Raw genomic sequence first — 14,924 nt, forward strand, 5'->3', positions numbered from 1 at the left:
AATTGAAATTGAATGTTTATTTATAAATAGTGTACATAATAGAAAAGTATGAAGTTGAATGCAGGGAGTATTAACGAAAAATACTAGAATATGTGAAAATATAAGTGTTATTGGATAATTGTAATTTATTTTCGCAATACGTTTTTTTACCCATTTTAATACATTTTTGTACAATGTTTTCCATTTACTTCCCCCCGGATTAAAAAAAAGCCATTAACCCTTATTCTTTCAACCCCTAACAATTCAACTTTCAGAGCATGAATAATAGAAAGGATGATATGATCTTCCTATTTTTTCTTTCTCCCTATCTTGTTTTCACACATCATTTTCTTTATTCCCCACCTTCATTACCATTATTTTCATCCTCTTGTATTTTTTTTTTCTTACAATAGAAAAATCCTCTTATCATTCCTCTACACATTTAATTATATACTCCCTCCATACCACACCAATGGTAACATTGATTTTTTTCACACTTGTCGAGACACGTTTTCCAACGTGAATATCTTTAATTACACATTATTAAAAATTATAAAAAATTGATATTCTAATAGCATTCATGACGATAAATCAAACAAGATCTCACATGACTATATTTTGTCTTATAGATTAAGAATAATATTGAAGATTCTCAACGACTATGAATAGTGTCAAGATTCTCAATGTTACCATTAATGTGGTATAGAGGGAGTATAAACTTGTAACAAAAGAAAAAAAAATAACATATAATTATTCCACACGTACATTAATCAATGGAAAATTGGCAAGGGCCAAAATTTCATTTCCTCTAATTTTAGAGGAAATAGTGATCATACTCTTACTAAGAGGATGTTCTATGGAGGTTCTACAATAGAAAAGACCTTCTTTTGGATGAAAGAGTGCAAAGAGGAGGTCAATCCTCTCTCTATTGTACATGATCTCAAATTAATCAAACTTTTTCAATTATTAACCTAATTTGATTATAAACTATGCATTTGGTTTGTTTAATGCAAATTACTAGTCTAAAACCCGTGCAAATTGCACGGGTATGCCGTTTTGATTATAAACTATACGTTAAATAATTATCTTCTTCTAAAGTTAATTGTCTTAAAAAAATTTTAAGTTTTAAAATAAAGCAATAAAACTCTGTACTTTTACTTAAGCAATTTTAAATTACAAATGTAACAATTGAGTTATAAAGTCATATTTAAATTTCTAGATTTATAACGTAATGATGCATAAGGTTTAACGAGCCTTGTTCTTGTTGTTGTACGATATATTCTTTTGTTAAATGTTTTATGTTTTATCTACCTACTCGGGCGACTTTAAAAAAAAAAAAAAAAAAACTTACATATCAAACAAAATCATTCGAATAGAAAATAACACAAAATTAAGAAATTCGATTGGGTCTAAATAATTGCAAACTTTAGCGCGGTTAAAATATTGATTTTGACCCATGTATGTTTACAATGAAATTTTTAATCTATATTATTGTGAAAGAAATATCTTGCCCATCATTGTCATCTTTCTCATCATCTCCATCTTAATCAAAATATTGCAATTAACAACTAATAAAAAACCTAAATATAAATTCAACAAAGAAACAATCATACAAACCATCATATTTCAAATTATAATAATCTCAAATCATCATCAAAAAATACTAAATTACACCCATCATACAAAAAATCTTTTATGGGGGGTTGAGCAGGAAGTTTTACAATAACTTCAATGTTTTACATCTCTGTTTGACAAGAGAGTAATTTTCATGTTTGCCATCTCTGTTTTAGTCCGAATGATCGAGAAGTCGCCTGCTTCCCTCCTAGCAACATCTCCTTATTCAATCACCATGGTGTGCTAATTGAAGAAATAACGGGACTCCAGAACATCTCTCAAGTCAAAGTCTCCGCGTTCAGGGAGAGGAGGAAACTCTAATTTTGGAAAAGATGCCTGAAAGCTCTCTAACAACTGCACAACACAAAGTATTAAGGTAAGGGCTCAACATAGCAATGAACAGCAAAGCAAACAAACTGACTGGCAATCTAGTTCCCAAACAAACTTCATACCGCTAGGACAAACCACCCAATCTTGGGGAATATATTAAAAGACAAGTAAATAAATTATACTTATGAGAGCACAGTAAGAGAATTGCAAATAAAGTAACTAAACAGCACAAACAACCCTTCATTTAATACGGCGACAGTGCGTCACAGACAACTATCACTTACAAAACCATATTTTGGATGGTATCTCTGTAAGTTCTACCAAAGGTCCATGGGAAAGATGGATGCCTCATACACTATGGCTGACTAGACAACAATAAAGATGAGTTCAAACACAATAGACTTACATTCTCCAAGATAGGTTGTTCATAGACCTCTACAAACTTCTCCCTTAATATCCTGTTCATTTCATCCACATCACATGCATGTGTCCAATATGAATCATGAACTCCTATATAGAGAAATATCGCAAAAGTGAGACAAACATGAATCACCAATATGGGTGAAAGTAGATACTAAGAACTGACCTGCAAAACATAAGCCTAAACGCTTGCAGGCAATAGCAGTCATCATCATGTGTGAACCGTCGAGAGAGTGGATAAAATTTGGAGGGAAAGCGGTTGTTTGCTTGTTTACCATGACCTAAACCCATACAAACCATGTCAAATACAAAAAGACACAGAAGCAAAAACAAAAAAATTGCATTACAGCAGGCGCCAAGGCACAATGCAAGCATGGTAATAATCGTAAACCATTTACCAAGGTTCTAAAGATTATTACAAAGGGTCTGATCATATTTTTAGGCGGTATCGATAATATTAATAGCACAGCAGCTGAAATCTGGCCGCGACGACCGCGCTTGGATAAAGTCTCGGAAGCAGATTTAACACCAAGCGTGCTAGTACTAATAGAAGTTCAATTGAAATCGTTTAACTGAAATTATACATTACCTCGTCAGTTTCAGGGCGAAGTGTCAACAATTGTAGAGAAGTCTTGACCTGTATCCACATAACATTTCGAAAAGTGAAAACCTCATATTCAACAACAAATTCCCAAAGTTAGCATGAATAATCCACAAAAACCAAGAAGTCTATAGCGTAGATGTTTACACGACGTAATCCTAATTTACGGTAAGGTTGAACAACAGGAAGCCCAACTGGGGTTGTCCATTGCACAGGCTGGTTTTCTGATGCAATTATCTGTTCGACATTAAAAATGGGAAATTAAGTATCCTTACCTAATGTAAGAACTGTCTTTGTAAAAGAAACACACATAAGTAATTATGAAGGAAACATCACAAGCTAATTACAAGTCTACAACTAGTACGTCAAATCACATACCTTTGCACACTGACCCAGCCAACTCATGATACTTCGTGCTGCTTCAAACATTTCTCCTAGTGCGGTCATAGTGACCTGTTCACAAGGCAAATTCAAACAGCGAAAAAATTTAGAAAACAGAGCCAGACAATTGATGTGATTTTAGACCGTCAATCCACAAGTTCAATTTTGCACACAAACGATAAGCGGGTAAATGCACCACAAATTTCGACTTAAATCTCTTTCATCATCCCTTCCAATATTCAGAATTATTTTAGTTTTTTTTTTTGGTAATTATAATTGACTTACATTTTATCGACTAATTATTGATTTATTTTGATTGTCCATTTCTTAATGTCTTTTCCTCTTCAACAGGCAACACTTGATTTATTTAGACAATCTGCTTTCATCAGTTTCGTAAACGTGTAAACCGAGAAAACCTTTACCTTAACAAGGATACGTTTCAAACCATTGACTTTAACAAGGATATGTTTTGAGAGGTGATGGGCAAATCCTTGCTCCATACCAGATACCACCACCATCTCCAGTCGGTCGAAATTATAAAACGGGTTCTCTCACTACGTTCTCCAAAATGCACATGTATAATTTTGATGAATCAACACCACTAGTTCATCACTCTATTTTGCAAATTCAAAAATGGAAGGGCCAGATAAAAACTCAACTTTAGTATAAACCACCTCTTATTCACTTACTTTAGCAGCATAACATGCTGCAGCAAACAACTCCATGTCATCATCTGCAATTACATCACGTTCCTTTAGTCTTCTCTTCATTTGGTCACGAGCACCAATGTAGGTCACACCATACACTGATGTCATCACAGTTTGCTTCACTAGCTTCCTGTCCACCTAAGATTATGCATCAAAAGCAACGACCTTTAGTCCAAATGCTTAGCTATATGGCAACAGTACACTGGAAAACTTTTAAATTATAGGCCAATATGTGGCACACCGACCAATATTTGATATCATGCACAAGTGGCCTGACAAAAGAGCCAATTGTAGCATAGTCTACAAGCAAAAACAATAAATGTAATCTACAGGACTACAAATAATTAGCTACCTGATCAAGCAATAGCTTAGCGCGAGGTGCATTTGGTTCAATAGAAGGATCTTTTTCTGCATCTCTACGCATAATTTCTAAAACTCTGCATTTAGATATGGTGAACACAATCAGTCAAATGACATTACACTTTATTCTGATTTCTGAAGAGATGCCTGTTTCCTATCACATTTCTTTTACGAACCAACACCACTGAACTTAACACATATAAACTTAAGTCGACAATCAATCATGGGAATGACACTTTCACAGTTCATTTTAAGCCAAAATAAGTTTTCTGCTGCGTAAAATAGACGAGTCCTACACAGGAAACACATCTATCCTACCACACAGAGGCTCATTCCTCAAATTAACGAACACGGGCAAAAGAGGGGGGGGGTATCAGGCTGACATCACATGCTATCAAAAAAGGAAAAGCAATCGATCAGCCATTGACTGTTGAAAAGCAAACAGCATCAAGACTCCCTCCCTGTTTTAATGCTTTCTTACGACTACTGAACCGACTCGTCACACTTTTATGTGGCCTACCGTGCACATGGGGAAGGATGTTATCTCTATTGGTTTACTCTATTCGATTATTTTTTAGTAAAATATTTCACTTTTGCACTGAGGAAAGGGTTATTACTCCAGAAAAATCTCCATCAATATTAGTAAAAGTTGTGGTATGTGGCTTACCTTTTTGCAATATCAGAATACACATCAGCTGGTTTATTCCCTGCAACAAGATTCACACCCTTGGCTCCCAGCTGAAAAACCAAACAATCAGCACTAAAACGGGAACATAATATCAGTAGAATGTGACAATGATAAGCATAAGCCAATTCCCCAATAGGCATAAAAGAAGAAATAAAATGAGATTGCATATTTTATTCAAGAGCAGCAAAGTTAAATATAATGGATGTCAAAACAACCCTACTGAATATAATCAGGCTGTAAGGCATAGCACACAATTTGTTCAGCCCTCAGATTATTACCCTGATAATGAATTAAAACTGAAAATAAACAGATTATCTTTGCTACCATCAATATATATATATATATATATAGAACACTTGATAGAAAGCCAGTGGGGAAAAAAAGGCAAACACGTTTATTAATACAAATTCAAGAATTCAGACAATGAATAAGCTAGATATCAGAACTTTTTAGGGTCTGGATCTCACTAGAAAGCTAAAATAAATTATGTAACCTCTAACAATCAGGAGTCACTACATATAATTAAAAGTACAGGTAACAGGCAAATACAGACAAAGATTGTTACCTTGTCCCTGCCAAGGGCAGCATAATGTTGAAAACCATTACATGAACCATCCTGTAGATATGGAAACAAACAGTCAAGAGACAAACTACCCAAGATGTAATAACAAATACTCCCTCCGCACAACTGTTTACACCCCATCTCTCTAATACACGTGAGGAGTAACAGAACACAGGACACGTGTCGAGACGACACACTAACAAATGACAAGGAGGGATTGAGGTTTTCAGATTCAGTTTCAAAGATGTTAACTAAGTCTATGAAAAAGAAGGATATAATGAAGGAGGATCTAGATCTGTGTTGGATATACTAAAATCTGTGTTGGATAACCCTATGACTTCTTTTCTCCCACGGTGCCCCATGGTGTTTTTCAATGAGTACTATGTCTTAAAACTTACGTATCAAAATAACCTATAACCTCTTGTTTACAAGATTGCAACACAGTATTAGTATTTCTAATTCTTGTAAATGTCGTGAAGGCAATACACGACGAGGATGATTGAATTTGGCATAGGTACCTGGTGCACAGGCATATATGAAACATAGTCCTCCGGGGATGAGCTTCGTAATGCTTCTGTAAGATTCATACATGCAGCCAAACACTGAAAAGGATCCTCGGCATTTAGCCACCAGCGCCCTCCTTCCAATGGTCTATCGGCAGAATCAAATATATCAACAAGATGATTTTCAGTAAATGCAATCCGGCCCTCATAGGACAGCTTATCAACACCACCAGCATACAAATTTGCCATATGAATTTTTAGCCAGCGAAGACCTGATGCTCGAAGAGGACGACCCTCTGCGAACTCCAAGATTCCTCGGCATAAATCAGAACCAAAATGATTCAAATGAGGATGCATGGGATATGCACGACCACGAAAATCCAGGTTGTGTGGATAATAAAATCCTTCCTCCTCCTTCATCTTTCCAGCAACCTACACCGAAAGATATAAGCAATCACCATATGATTATTCATTCATGAAAAATTCTCAAGCCACTAAAAATAGCACAGAAGAAAGCTTTCTTACAGCTAACTTGAGCACCACATCACAACGCTGAGAATGCCTTTCCACGTTTGATTTCCTAACACTTTTTAAGTTCCACTTCCATTTTCTAATTTCAGAGGCATCATCCGTATCTGGCTCTTCAGGTACTGGAATCTGTAACAGAAAAAACGAGACAATAAGATAACTTAAAGCCTTTGTTGTAGAAAAGTGAACTTCTTGTCATAAATACCCACATTTTCAAGATCAACCAAGCCAGCCAGAGAGCCTCCACTAGCCCATATCCTGTCTATGATACTAAGCACCTTTTGGTTGATCCGCCATTTGGTATTGCCCAGAGTATTCAAAGCCTAGTGACATTGCACAGAAATGTAAAGAGAATGTGAAGAGGCTGAGTAAAGAACTGCTAACCAAAATTTACAATCAATCAAAGATTTGATAATCTTCAAACCTCAAACACGGTTTCTAACTGGTCCTTTGGAACACTTTTAAGTGCAACTCTCTGCCGTCTCGAACCATGAGTTCGCATAATGTAAGAAGGAAGGAACAAATATGCACCTTTGTCATACCTATCAAAACAGAAGGTTTTCAAATGCAGTACTACACTAGATGAAGACAACCAAGATATGACTTTAGTATGCATCAAACCAGATAACTAAAAAACATATCTTTGAGTGATATATGTGCATGCACATATGTATGATTGAGATGTGGTTCATAGACTCAAAGCAAGTTGGCTAACTGCTATATGGATTCTATGTGATCCTGTTATCACATAGAATCAAAGTGGCCGGGTAAATGAATGCACAACAAATAAATTGACCCCATTTATTTATTATAATCAGGTTGGACAAAAGACGCTCCATCAGAGAGAGCAATGATGTAAAGGTTAATCCAACTCAAAGATTGAAAAGAACTTGCTAAAAAAACCATTGTAGAAAGATTAAAAAGACATACGCTATCCAGTCCAGTGGAGGGACCACCATTGGCATGTATGGAATCAACACGTGTCTGGCCTGAATGAACAGCAGAGAAAGTATTAGGTGTTCCTAGAGCTCAATAACAAAAAAACAGGAAATTAATTTTGTGGATGAGAGTACCAAAACTATGGAGACATCACATCATTCAGAGCATAATTATAGTATATAGTGTAATGGTATGCCACTAGATAGGGGTAAAAGAATATACTTACAGATTTTTCTAAACCTTCCCACACCAAAGGATCGCATTGAATAACGCCATATGGTTTGCTTCCTTTTCTGCATAAAGGGGGTAGGGGTAGGGGTTATATGGAGTAGTAACTTTTTAAAGTAGGTAGAGGAAATGAGAAACGTGATCTTACTTGCCATCTTTAAAAACAGATTTGACGGTGTGTATGAATGCAGGGCGAATATCAGGGGGAGCAGAGAAGGAGTGATGGATGGGAGGTTGTATATAAGCTGTTTCCAACAGTAGTTGAATTAGCTTTGCGCCAACCTACAAGAATATAGCAGATTGAAGCAGGATGGGGATTTAGAGCATACAAGGAAGGTACAAGAAGAAGAATATTTATGAATTACCCAGTAAACATCAGACCTTAACTTGATTGTTGAGACCCCAGGGCTTTGACTCATCATGTTGATTCATAAGAAGACGCCTTATCTGATGAACCTTTAGCTTCTTGATTACTTGGTCTTTTGTTTTTGATTTTTCCAAAAATATGCGAAGTTTAGCCTGAGAGAAAGACATGCCATTCATTCCATAAGAAATACATACAATACAATAGTTTTGATTTGATTTGATTTGATTTGATTGAGTGGGTGAGTTAAAAAGAAAGAATACCTCATGCTCTATAGCTTCACCAATTTCAGTTGATGCTTGCAAAACAGTGGCACACTCATGGCCATGACCTATCATCAACATAGATATCAAGGTATGCATTGTGATAACAGCCATCATATCAGGAGGCAATGCATCAAAATAAGATTCATAACCCCAACAGCTCTTGCTCTTGCTCTTCCCAATCTTACACAACTCCTCCTGCTCCGCACTGATAGCATCCTTGAGTGGCTCAAACCAACCTAAAAACAACGACTTCATGTAAGGGAGATTAGGGGCAAGCTTTTTCCGACACATCTGAGTTAACAACTCTTGGTACTCCTTTGCAGCATCATTCCATGCCTCTGTTTCAATCTTCACCTGCCGCTTCCGTAGGCCAATCATTTTAGTCTCCTCCGTACGGACTTGTTCAGATGTCGACTTAATTCCTTCGGCACCAGCACTGCTGTAATGACGGACTCTAGCTAAAGGGGGGTTCCTACCATTTATTCCATTACCATTACCATTACCATAGAGATGCCCGACTTTGGGTTCCTTCAAAATTTCAACCACGAATGAAGAGGATGTAATCTTCCTCAACATCTCCAATTTCGTTGCTTTTCGAAACATTCTTTTTTTTTTTTTTTATTAAATTATAAGTATAAACGACGCTACAGATTATTAACAAGCAAAATTTCAATCTAAAAAAACAAAAATTGATATACTTGCATTTTTCACTTGAAACCCGATCTTAAGGGGCCGATTACTACTATCTAAATCTAAACAAACAAAAATACCAAGAATTCGATCAGTGTTTTGGGTGATTGATTAAAAGAATAGAAAAGATGTTGTCAAGGGAAGGATTTCAATAGCGGCGCCGGCTACTAGGGTTACAAAGATGTTTAGTTTAAAACTAGTGTAATAGGCTTTTTAATTTTTAGTGTATTAATTATAGATTTTATATTTATATGTCGCGAATTTTTATAAAAAATAACTAATATTAAAATTAATCAAAAGAATTGAATAATTCCATGAATTGTGTTTTTTATGAAAATATTTTAACTACATTAATTTTTTTTAAAAACTTTTTTTCGTCACGAAGTTAATAATAGGAGATACAGTTTTTATGTATAGATTATTTTAAATGGAAAATTAGTTTAATAAATGAAAATCTAATTTGTTTCCATATATAAATTTGAGCACTTTGGAGGGAAAACTTTAGATAAGTTGTATTCTCTTAGTGACTTAGTATATAGGAGGATTTATACTTTTAAAATTTGCACCTCATTAATATTTATCAGTTCACTCCATTGTATTTTGATATGAAACAAAAAAATTGAAATGGAAAACTAATAAAAAAAATTATTTAAGTTGTGAATTTTTTTTAGTGGATGTTTTTTGTCACGAAGCTAATAGTAAGCAATTAAGCATGTGTCAAGTTATTCTCTACAGTAATAATTATTGCATTACTGAAAAATTTAGCAACTTATACTTTATAATTTAATATCAATTTTATTTTATTTAATGAAAAAATCATAATTATGAATTTATTTAAAAAATTAGAGTTTATTTATAAGAATATATCCATTGAAAAGATAATAATGTAATGAAAGAAAATTTTATTTATTACCTTATTTAGCTAGATGCTTTTTGGAGGGAAAACTAAGAGAATTTTTATTCTCTTAGTAGTAGGGGGGATGAGATAGAAATATTCTGTCAAGGGAAGGCTTTAAACTAGGTTGCACGGACACGCTTAATTTTGGGCGTTCCCGTGTCGGACACGGACACGCGTAGGACACGCCCCGAAACGTTTTGGACACGCCTAAAACCGTGTCTTCTTTTTTTTAAAAAAAAAAAAAAAAAAAAATTGTCGGACACGGCCCAAGTTGATTGGACACGGCCCGTGTCTTTTGGACACACCAAATATTAGATTTTGAAAACAAAATCTGGTTTCTATTTTCACATTCTAATATCAACATTCTTTTTCTCCCCAGTTCTCCTCTTACATCTCCTCTGTACTCCTTTGACGCAGTCGCCAGTCACCTTTCCCTCGCCTCCTCTGGCCGCCGGCCGTCGGCCGTCGCTATTTATTGGTCGTCGTCAGTCTCCCTTGCCGACGAGTTCTGCTCACTGACCATGTACTTTTCACCTTTCCGTCTTTCCCTAATTTATCAATCTAGATTTAATTAATGAATATAGGTTTAATTTATCAAAATCAATCGTTATTATTATTGTTGTTGTTGTCGTTATTAAATCTAAGGGTTTTCAATTTGGATATTGTTTGTTTGATTTGGGGGTAATATCGAAAATTAGGGTTTGGTCGATTTGGGGGTAATTTTCGGAATACTTTCACACTGTCATTCATGCAGTTGCAACACGGCTAATGTCCAGCTTGTTATAAAAAAAATGATTTTGCATATATATAATTTTATCTAATGGACTGGAGAATATCTGGGTAAATAGTACGGATGAGTAGCAGCTTAGATTGTGGAGACAATGCTTTTTGAATGTCAGGCTTAATTAGTCATGTACTGATGTGTAAGATTCTCCCCAATTTGACATATCCGTGGTTTTGTTGTTGAATATCAGCTTACAGCATCCTTACCTGAGCTCTAATATTTTGATTTAGCATAAAGGCAATGCAGGGTAGCTTATAATAATAATAGCAGCATTCATTGCAACCCTGCTCTGCTCAATGCATTATTCTGCTCACTGACCTGCTCACTGACCCTCATGTGTGCCTGCATTTCAGGCCTGATTACTTGTACTTGTGCTGCATCCATAACATATGTTGTTGCTTTTTAATGTAAATATTTTGCAGACGATATTCAATTTGATAACTATGGATTCTAGTGGTGGTAGTGCTAGTGCTAGTGCTCAAAGTGATGACATTGAGGATACTCCTTTGTGGAGATTTGTTGATAAGGGGCCCAAAATAGCACAATGTGGAGGCAATGCGAGTTTTAGGTGTCACTTTTGTAAGCTTGTTAAGGGTGGCACTTATACTAGAGTGAGAGCTCACTTGTTGAAAATTCTGGGGAAGGGAGTTAATACGTGTGAGAATATTTCAATTGATGATCAAGTTAAATTGAAAAAATTGGATGATGCGGTGGAGGCTAAAAAAAGAGTTGTTGCAAAACCAAAAGCTCCTCTTTTCCCTAATGAATCTTCTTCCTCCGATGTTAACTCTAGACAACCACATATCCAAATTGGTAAAAAAAAGAAAATCCACCAATACCATTCCTATGACTCTTAATATACAAAGTCGTAACCATTTGGATGCGGAAATTGCTAGAATGTTTTACACGGGAGGGTTACCTTTTAATCTTGCAAGGAATCCTTATTATGTGAGGTCTTACTCCTTTGCTGCTTATAACCAAATTCCAAGCTAAACTCCTCCGGGATATAATAAGTTGAGAACAACCTTGCTTCAACAAGAAAAACAAAATGTTGTGAGGTTGTTAGAGCCTATTAAGAGTACTTGGAAAGAGAAAGGGGTTAGTGTAGTAAGTGATGGTTGGAGTGACTCACAAAGGAGACCTTTGATCAATGTCATGGTTGCTTGTGAAAGTGGTCCAATGAATAGGGATTACATAATGATATAAGAAGCACAGTGAAGTACATAGTTAAATAGCCATTTTTTATAGAAGTCGTTGGTTTGGATCTTAACTATAAGTTAGCCATTATTTTCTAAGTTGCCTATTTTCTACTTCTACTGAACAATTGATGCAACTGGCCATTTTTATCCGTAACTAATTTTGTTGTCATAATCCTTAATACTTGTTTTATTTTCTCTAAGGTTCTACACTCAAAAGTGGCTTGATGAAATTCCCGGTCGAGTTGCTCCACATGTTGATAATGAAGTCTTGTCTTTGAGACTGTCTTGTTTTAGGAGACTTTGCCCATGTGCGAATGATAGAAGAAAAGCCAACACCGAGTATGCCATCTTTTCGAGAAGAGATCATGACATTTTTAAAAACTTGGAATGTGTAGAAGATATGTCTCTAATGGAAGCAAAGCATTGGTGGGCTACTTATGGTTCCATTGCTCCTAATCTTCAAGGTTTGGCATTCAAGTTTTTAGGCCAACCTTCTTCTTCTTCTTGTAGTGAAAGAAATTGGAGTATCAACAAGTTTATTCACTCTTGAACTAGAAACAGGCTTACTCCAAAACGAGCCGAAGACTTGGTAAGAATTCATAATAATTTACGCTTACTTTCTAGAAATAGTGAAGAGTATATCAAGGGAAGAACCAAAATGTGGGATGTTGGTGGAGATGAGCATGATAATCTTGATGATGTTGGTTGTCTTGATGTGGCTAATCTCTCCCTTGATGAGCCTGACATGGAAATGATGCTCTTTGGTGATGATAGTGAGATTGGTGACCTTGGTGAGTTAGATGATCGTACATCGGGTAATGATGCTTGATGGGGTTTGTAATTTGAAACCTTTCATGTTTTTTATTTATTTTGTAAGACTTGAAAGTTTATTTAAATTTGGCTTTGTAATTTGGAACTTTGTTGTTGGTAAGACATTTGATTTTCATGTATAAGACATTTGTAAACATCTCGATCGAGTACGGTTCCTTCTCGATCGAATTTATTAGCTAGGGACAGCGTTGATTTGCCACTTACGCCCATTCCGGATGACGATAAGAAGGTAATTGAAGACCAATCCTATCCAATTGGAGGTAATGCTATACCTTTTATTGATCCTGATGAGGTTCCTTCTAACCCTTCCTTTAAATCATATATTGCTGTTGATTTGACGCCTCCGCCCCAGTTTGGGAGCAAGTTGGAGGAATATCATCTTGTTTCTTCTTATACAGGTCTTGACAGGTTAGAAGACCCGGGAGGAGGATTTGAAGATTTCATCCCACATAAGAAGAAGGCGTGGGATAAGGCCAAGAGACGACGTGGCGTAGTTGATGCTGTAACGAGTCGTTGTTCTTCCAATGCTGTGCTGTGGCGACCAAAAGTGAAAATCATTGATGCTGAAGGGACCACATTTAGTCAGAAGCCTTGTTGTGGGTCATTGATTTGCGTGGGTGGATGAAGAAAAGAAGGTCGAGCTGGGACCTATCTGAAACTAGCGCTGACCGGGAGGCAACCCGGATTTTCATGTTTTGTTTGGATTTCTTAGACATTCTTTTATTTAGTTTTGTGTGCTTAATAATTAGTTTTCTCGACTATAGATTGCAGAACATTTTAGATTTGGTTTTGGTAGTATTTTTGGGGTACTATTTGCGTAATTGCAGGTACACCTACATTCTTTTCGCGAATTGAGTTGATCTGGTGCTGCTAGCTATGACCTCCCATGTTGCTGGCTGGTTTGGGGAGGTCTCTCCCTATTTCGTGCTATCCTGTGAGTTTCTTAGCTCTTTATCTCCTTCATTTCCTTTAGTTTGCATTTTCCCTTTCCCTTTTTGCTGCTTTTGCTAGCTGTAGAGTACAATGAGGGTATTGTACGGTTTGGTTTGGGGAGGGTATATGCATCCATATCTGTGTCTGCATATTGTTTTTATTGCATTTCAGTTAGCACGTTTAATTTTTGCATGCATTGTTTATTTTAATTTCAAAAATTCAAAAATCTCATAAAAATTAAAAAAATTCAAAAAAAATCATGTTTCTTTTAGCATATAGGTTTAGTCGAAACGGTAGATTTCAATGATGAAGTTACACTACATTTAGTCAATTTGCCTAAGGCTTGCAATTTTGACATCTTTTAGTATAGCCATTTGTATAATCTACGAGTTTATGTTTAAATTTAGCTGAACGAATAGACTTGACCTTAGATTTTGGCAACCAACTTATAATTTCTAAGGATTTAGAGCCATATAAACTGGTGACATCTATGACCAGTTTCATGTAGGATTGTGAGTAGTTAATCCTTGCATAGCATGTAATATCAAATGCATAAATATGAAATTCATTAACTTATTGCCTGCATACACTCGGGTTAGTGGCGGTGTCACATGTAGGAGAGGTGCTTATATTCCCCTTTCTTACATTACTACCCATGAGCTTCATTAGCCAAATTGACTTGTCTTGACCCTCTTAACTACAGTCCAAATCTTAGCCTACCCTAGTCAAGCTAGTTAGTAGTTATCGCGGGTATGTTGTTTATTGTCATCTTGGTTTGCTTTGAAAAGGAAGTTGGTTGGTATGAATGAATAGGAGAAGAAGAATTGAAAAAAAAAATCGGAAAAAATGAAAAAAAAAAAAACAGAAAAAGAAAAAAAAAAAGGGAAAAGAAAAACCAAAAAGAAAAAAAAAGGAAGAAAAGAAATGGGAAAAATGAGAATTAAGTTACTCCTATGTTTTATTTTGATTTTATGAGGAGTATTTAGATGGTTTGGTGAGCTTATTGCCAATGAAAGCATTGTATTTATTCTTGAAGTTGGTTTAGAAGTGGATGATGTAATATTGGTTTGTTTAGGTGTTAGCTTGGCTTTTACCTCCACATATCCCAAAATGTTTTGC

At 35.7% G+C, this 14,924-nt stretch overlaps 1 protein-coding gene across 2 annotated transcripts; it reads right to left on the minus strand.

The window, feature by feature from the left end:
• Positions 1-1,553: 1,553 nt before the first annotated feature.
• On the minus strand, positions 1,554-9,165 carry LOC141622765 (DNA-directed RNA polymerase 1B, mitochondrial-like). Of its 2 annotated transcripts, none has more exons than XM_074438763.1 (19): positions 8,468-9,165; positions 8,222-8,359; positions 7,989-8,122; positions 7,839-7,905; positions 7,604-7,662; positions 7,098-7,215; positions 6,883-6,996; positions 6,671-6,802; positions 6,161-6,577; positions 5,646-5,696; positions 5,060-5,130; positions 4,385-4,469; positions 4,015-4,170; positions 3,323-3,397; positions 3,092-3,181; positions 2,933-2,980; positions 2,510-2,624; positions 2,330-2,433; positions 1,554-1,947 (listed from the first exon to the last, which is right to left on the minus strand). In XM_074438763.1, the coding sequence occupies exons 1-19, from the start codon at positions 9,071-9,073 to the stop codon at positions 1,837-1,839; spliced, it is 2,691 nt and encodes an 896-aa protein (XP_074294864.1). In that variant the 5' UTR covers positions 9,074-9,165; the 3' UTR covers positions 1,554-1,836. The 2 variants fall into 2 exon arrangements, with proteins under 2 accessions (XP_074294864.1, XP_074294865.1); XM_074438764.1 differs by having other exon boundaries at positions 8,206-8,359; positions 8,468-8,581.
• Positions 9,166-14,924: the final 5,759 nt, after the last annotated feature.

This window comes from Silene latifolia, chromosome X (genome assembly GCF_048544455.1).
Source record: "Silene latifolia isolate original U9 population chromosome X, ASM4854445v1, whole genome shotgun sequence".
Lineage (NCBI taxonomy): Eukaryota > Viridiplantae > Streptophyta > Magnoliopsida > Caryophyllales > Caryophyllaceae > Silene > Silene latifolia.

Coding starts and splice junctions, on each gene's coding strand:
- LOC141622765 (XM_074438763.1), bottom strand. CDS start 9,073: ATGTTTCGAAAAGCAACGAAATTGGAGATGTTGAGGAAGATTACATCC. Junction 7,906..7,988: donor TCTGTTTTTAAAGATGGCAA/GTAAGATCACGT, acceptor CCCTTTATGCAG/AAAAGGAAGCAAACCATATG. Junction 6,803..6,882: donor GCTTGGTTGATCTTGAAAAT/GTGGGTATTTAT, acceptor TTTCTGTTACAG/ATTCCAGTACCTGAAGAGCC.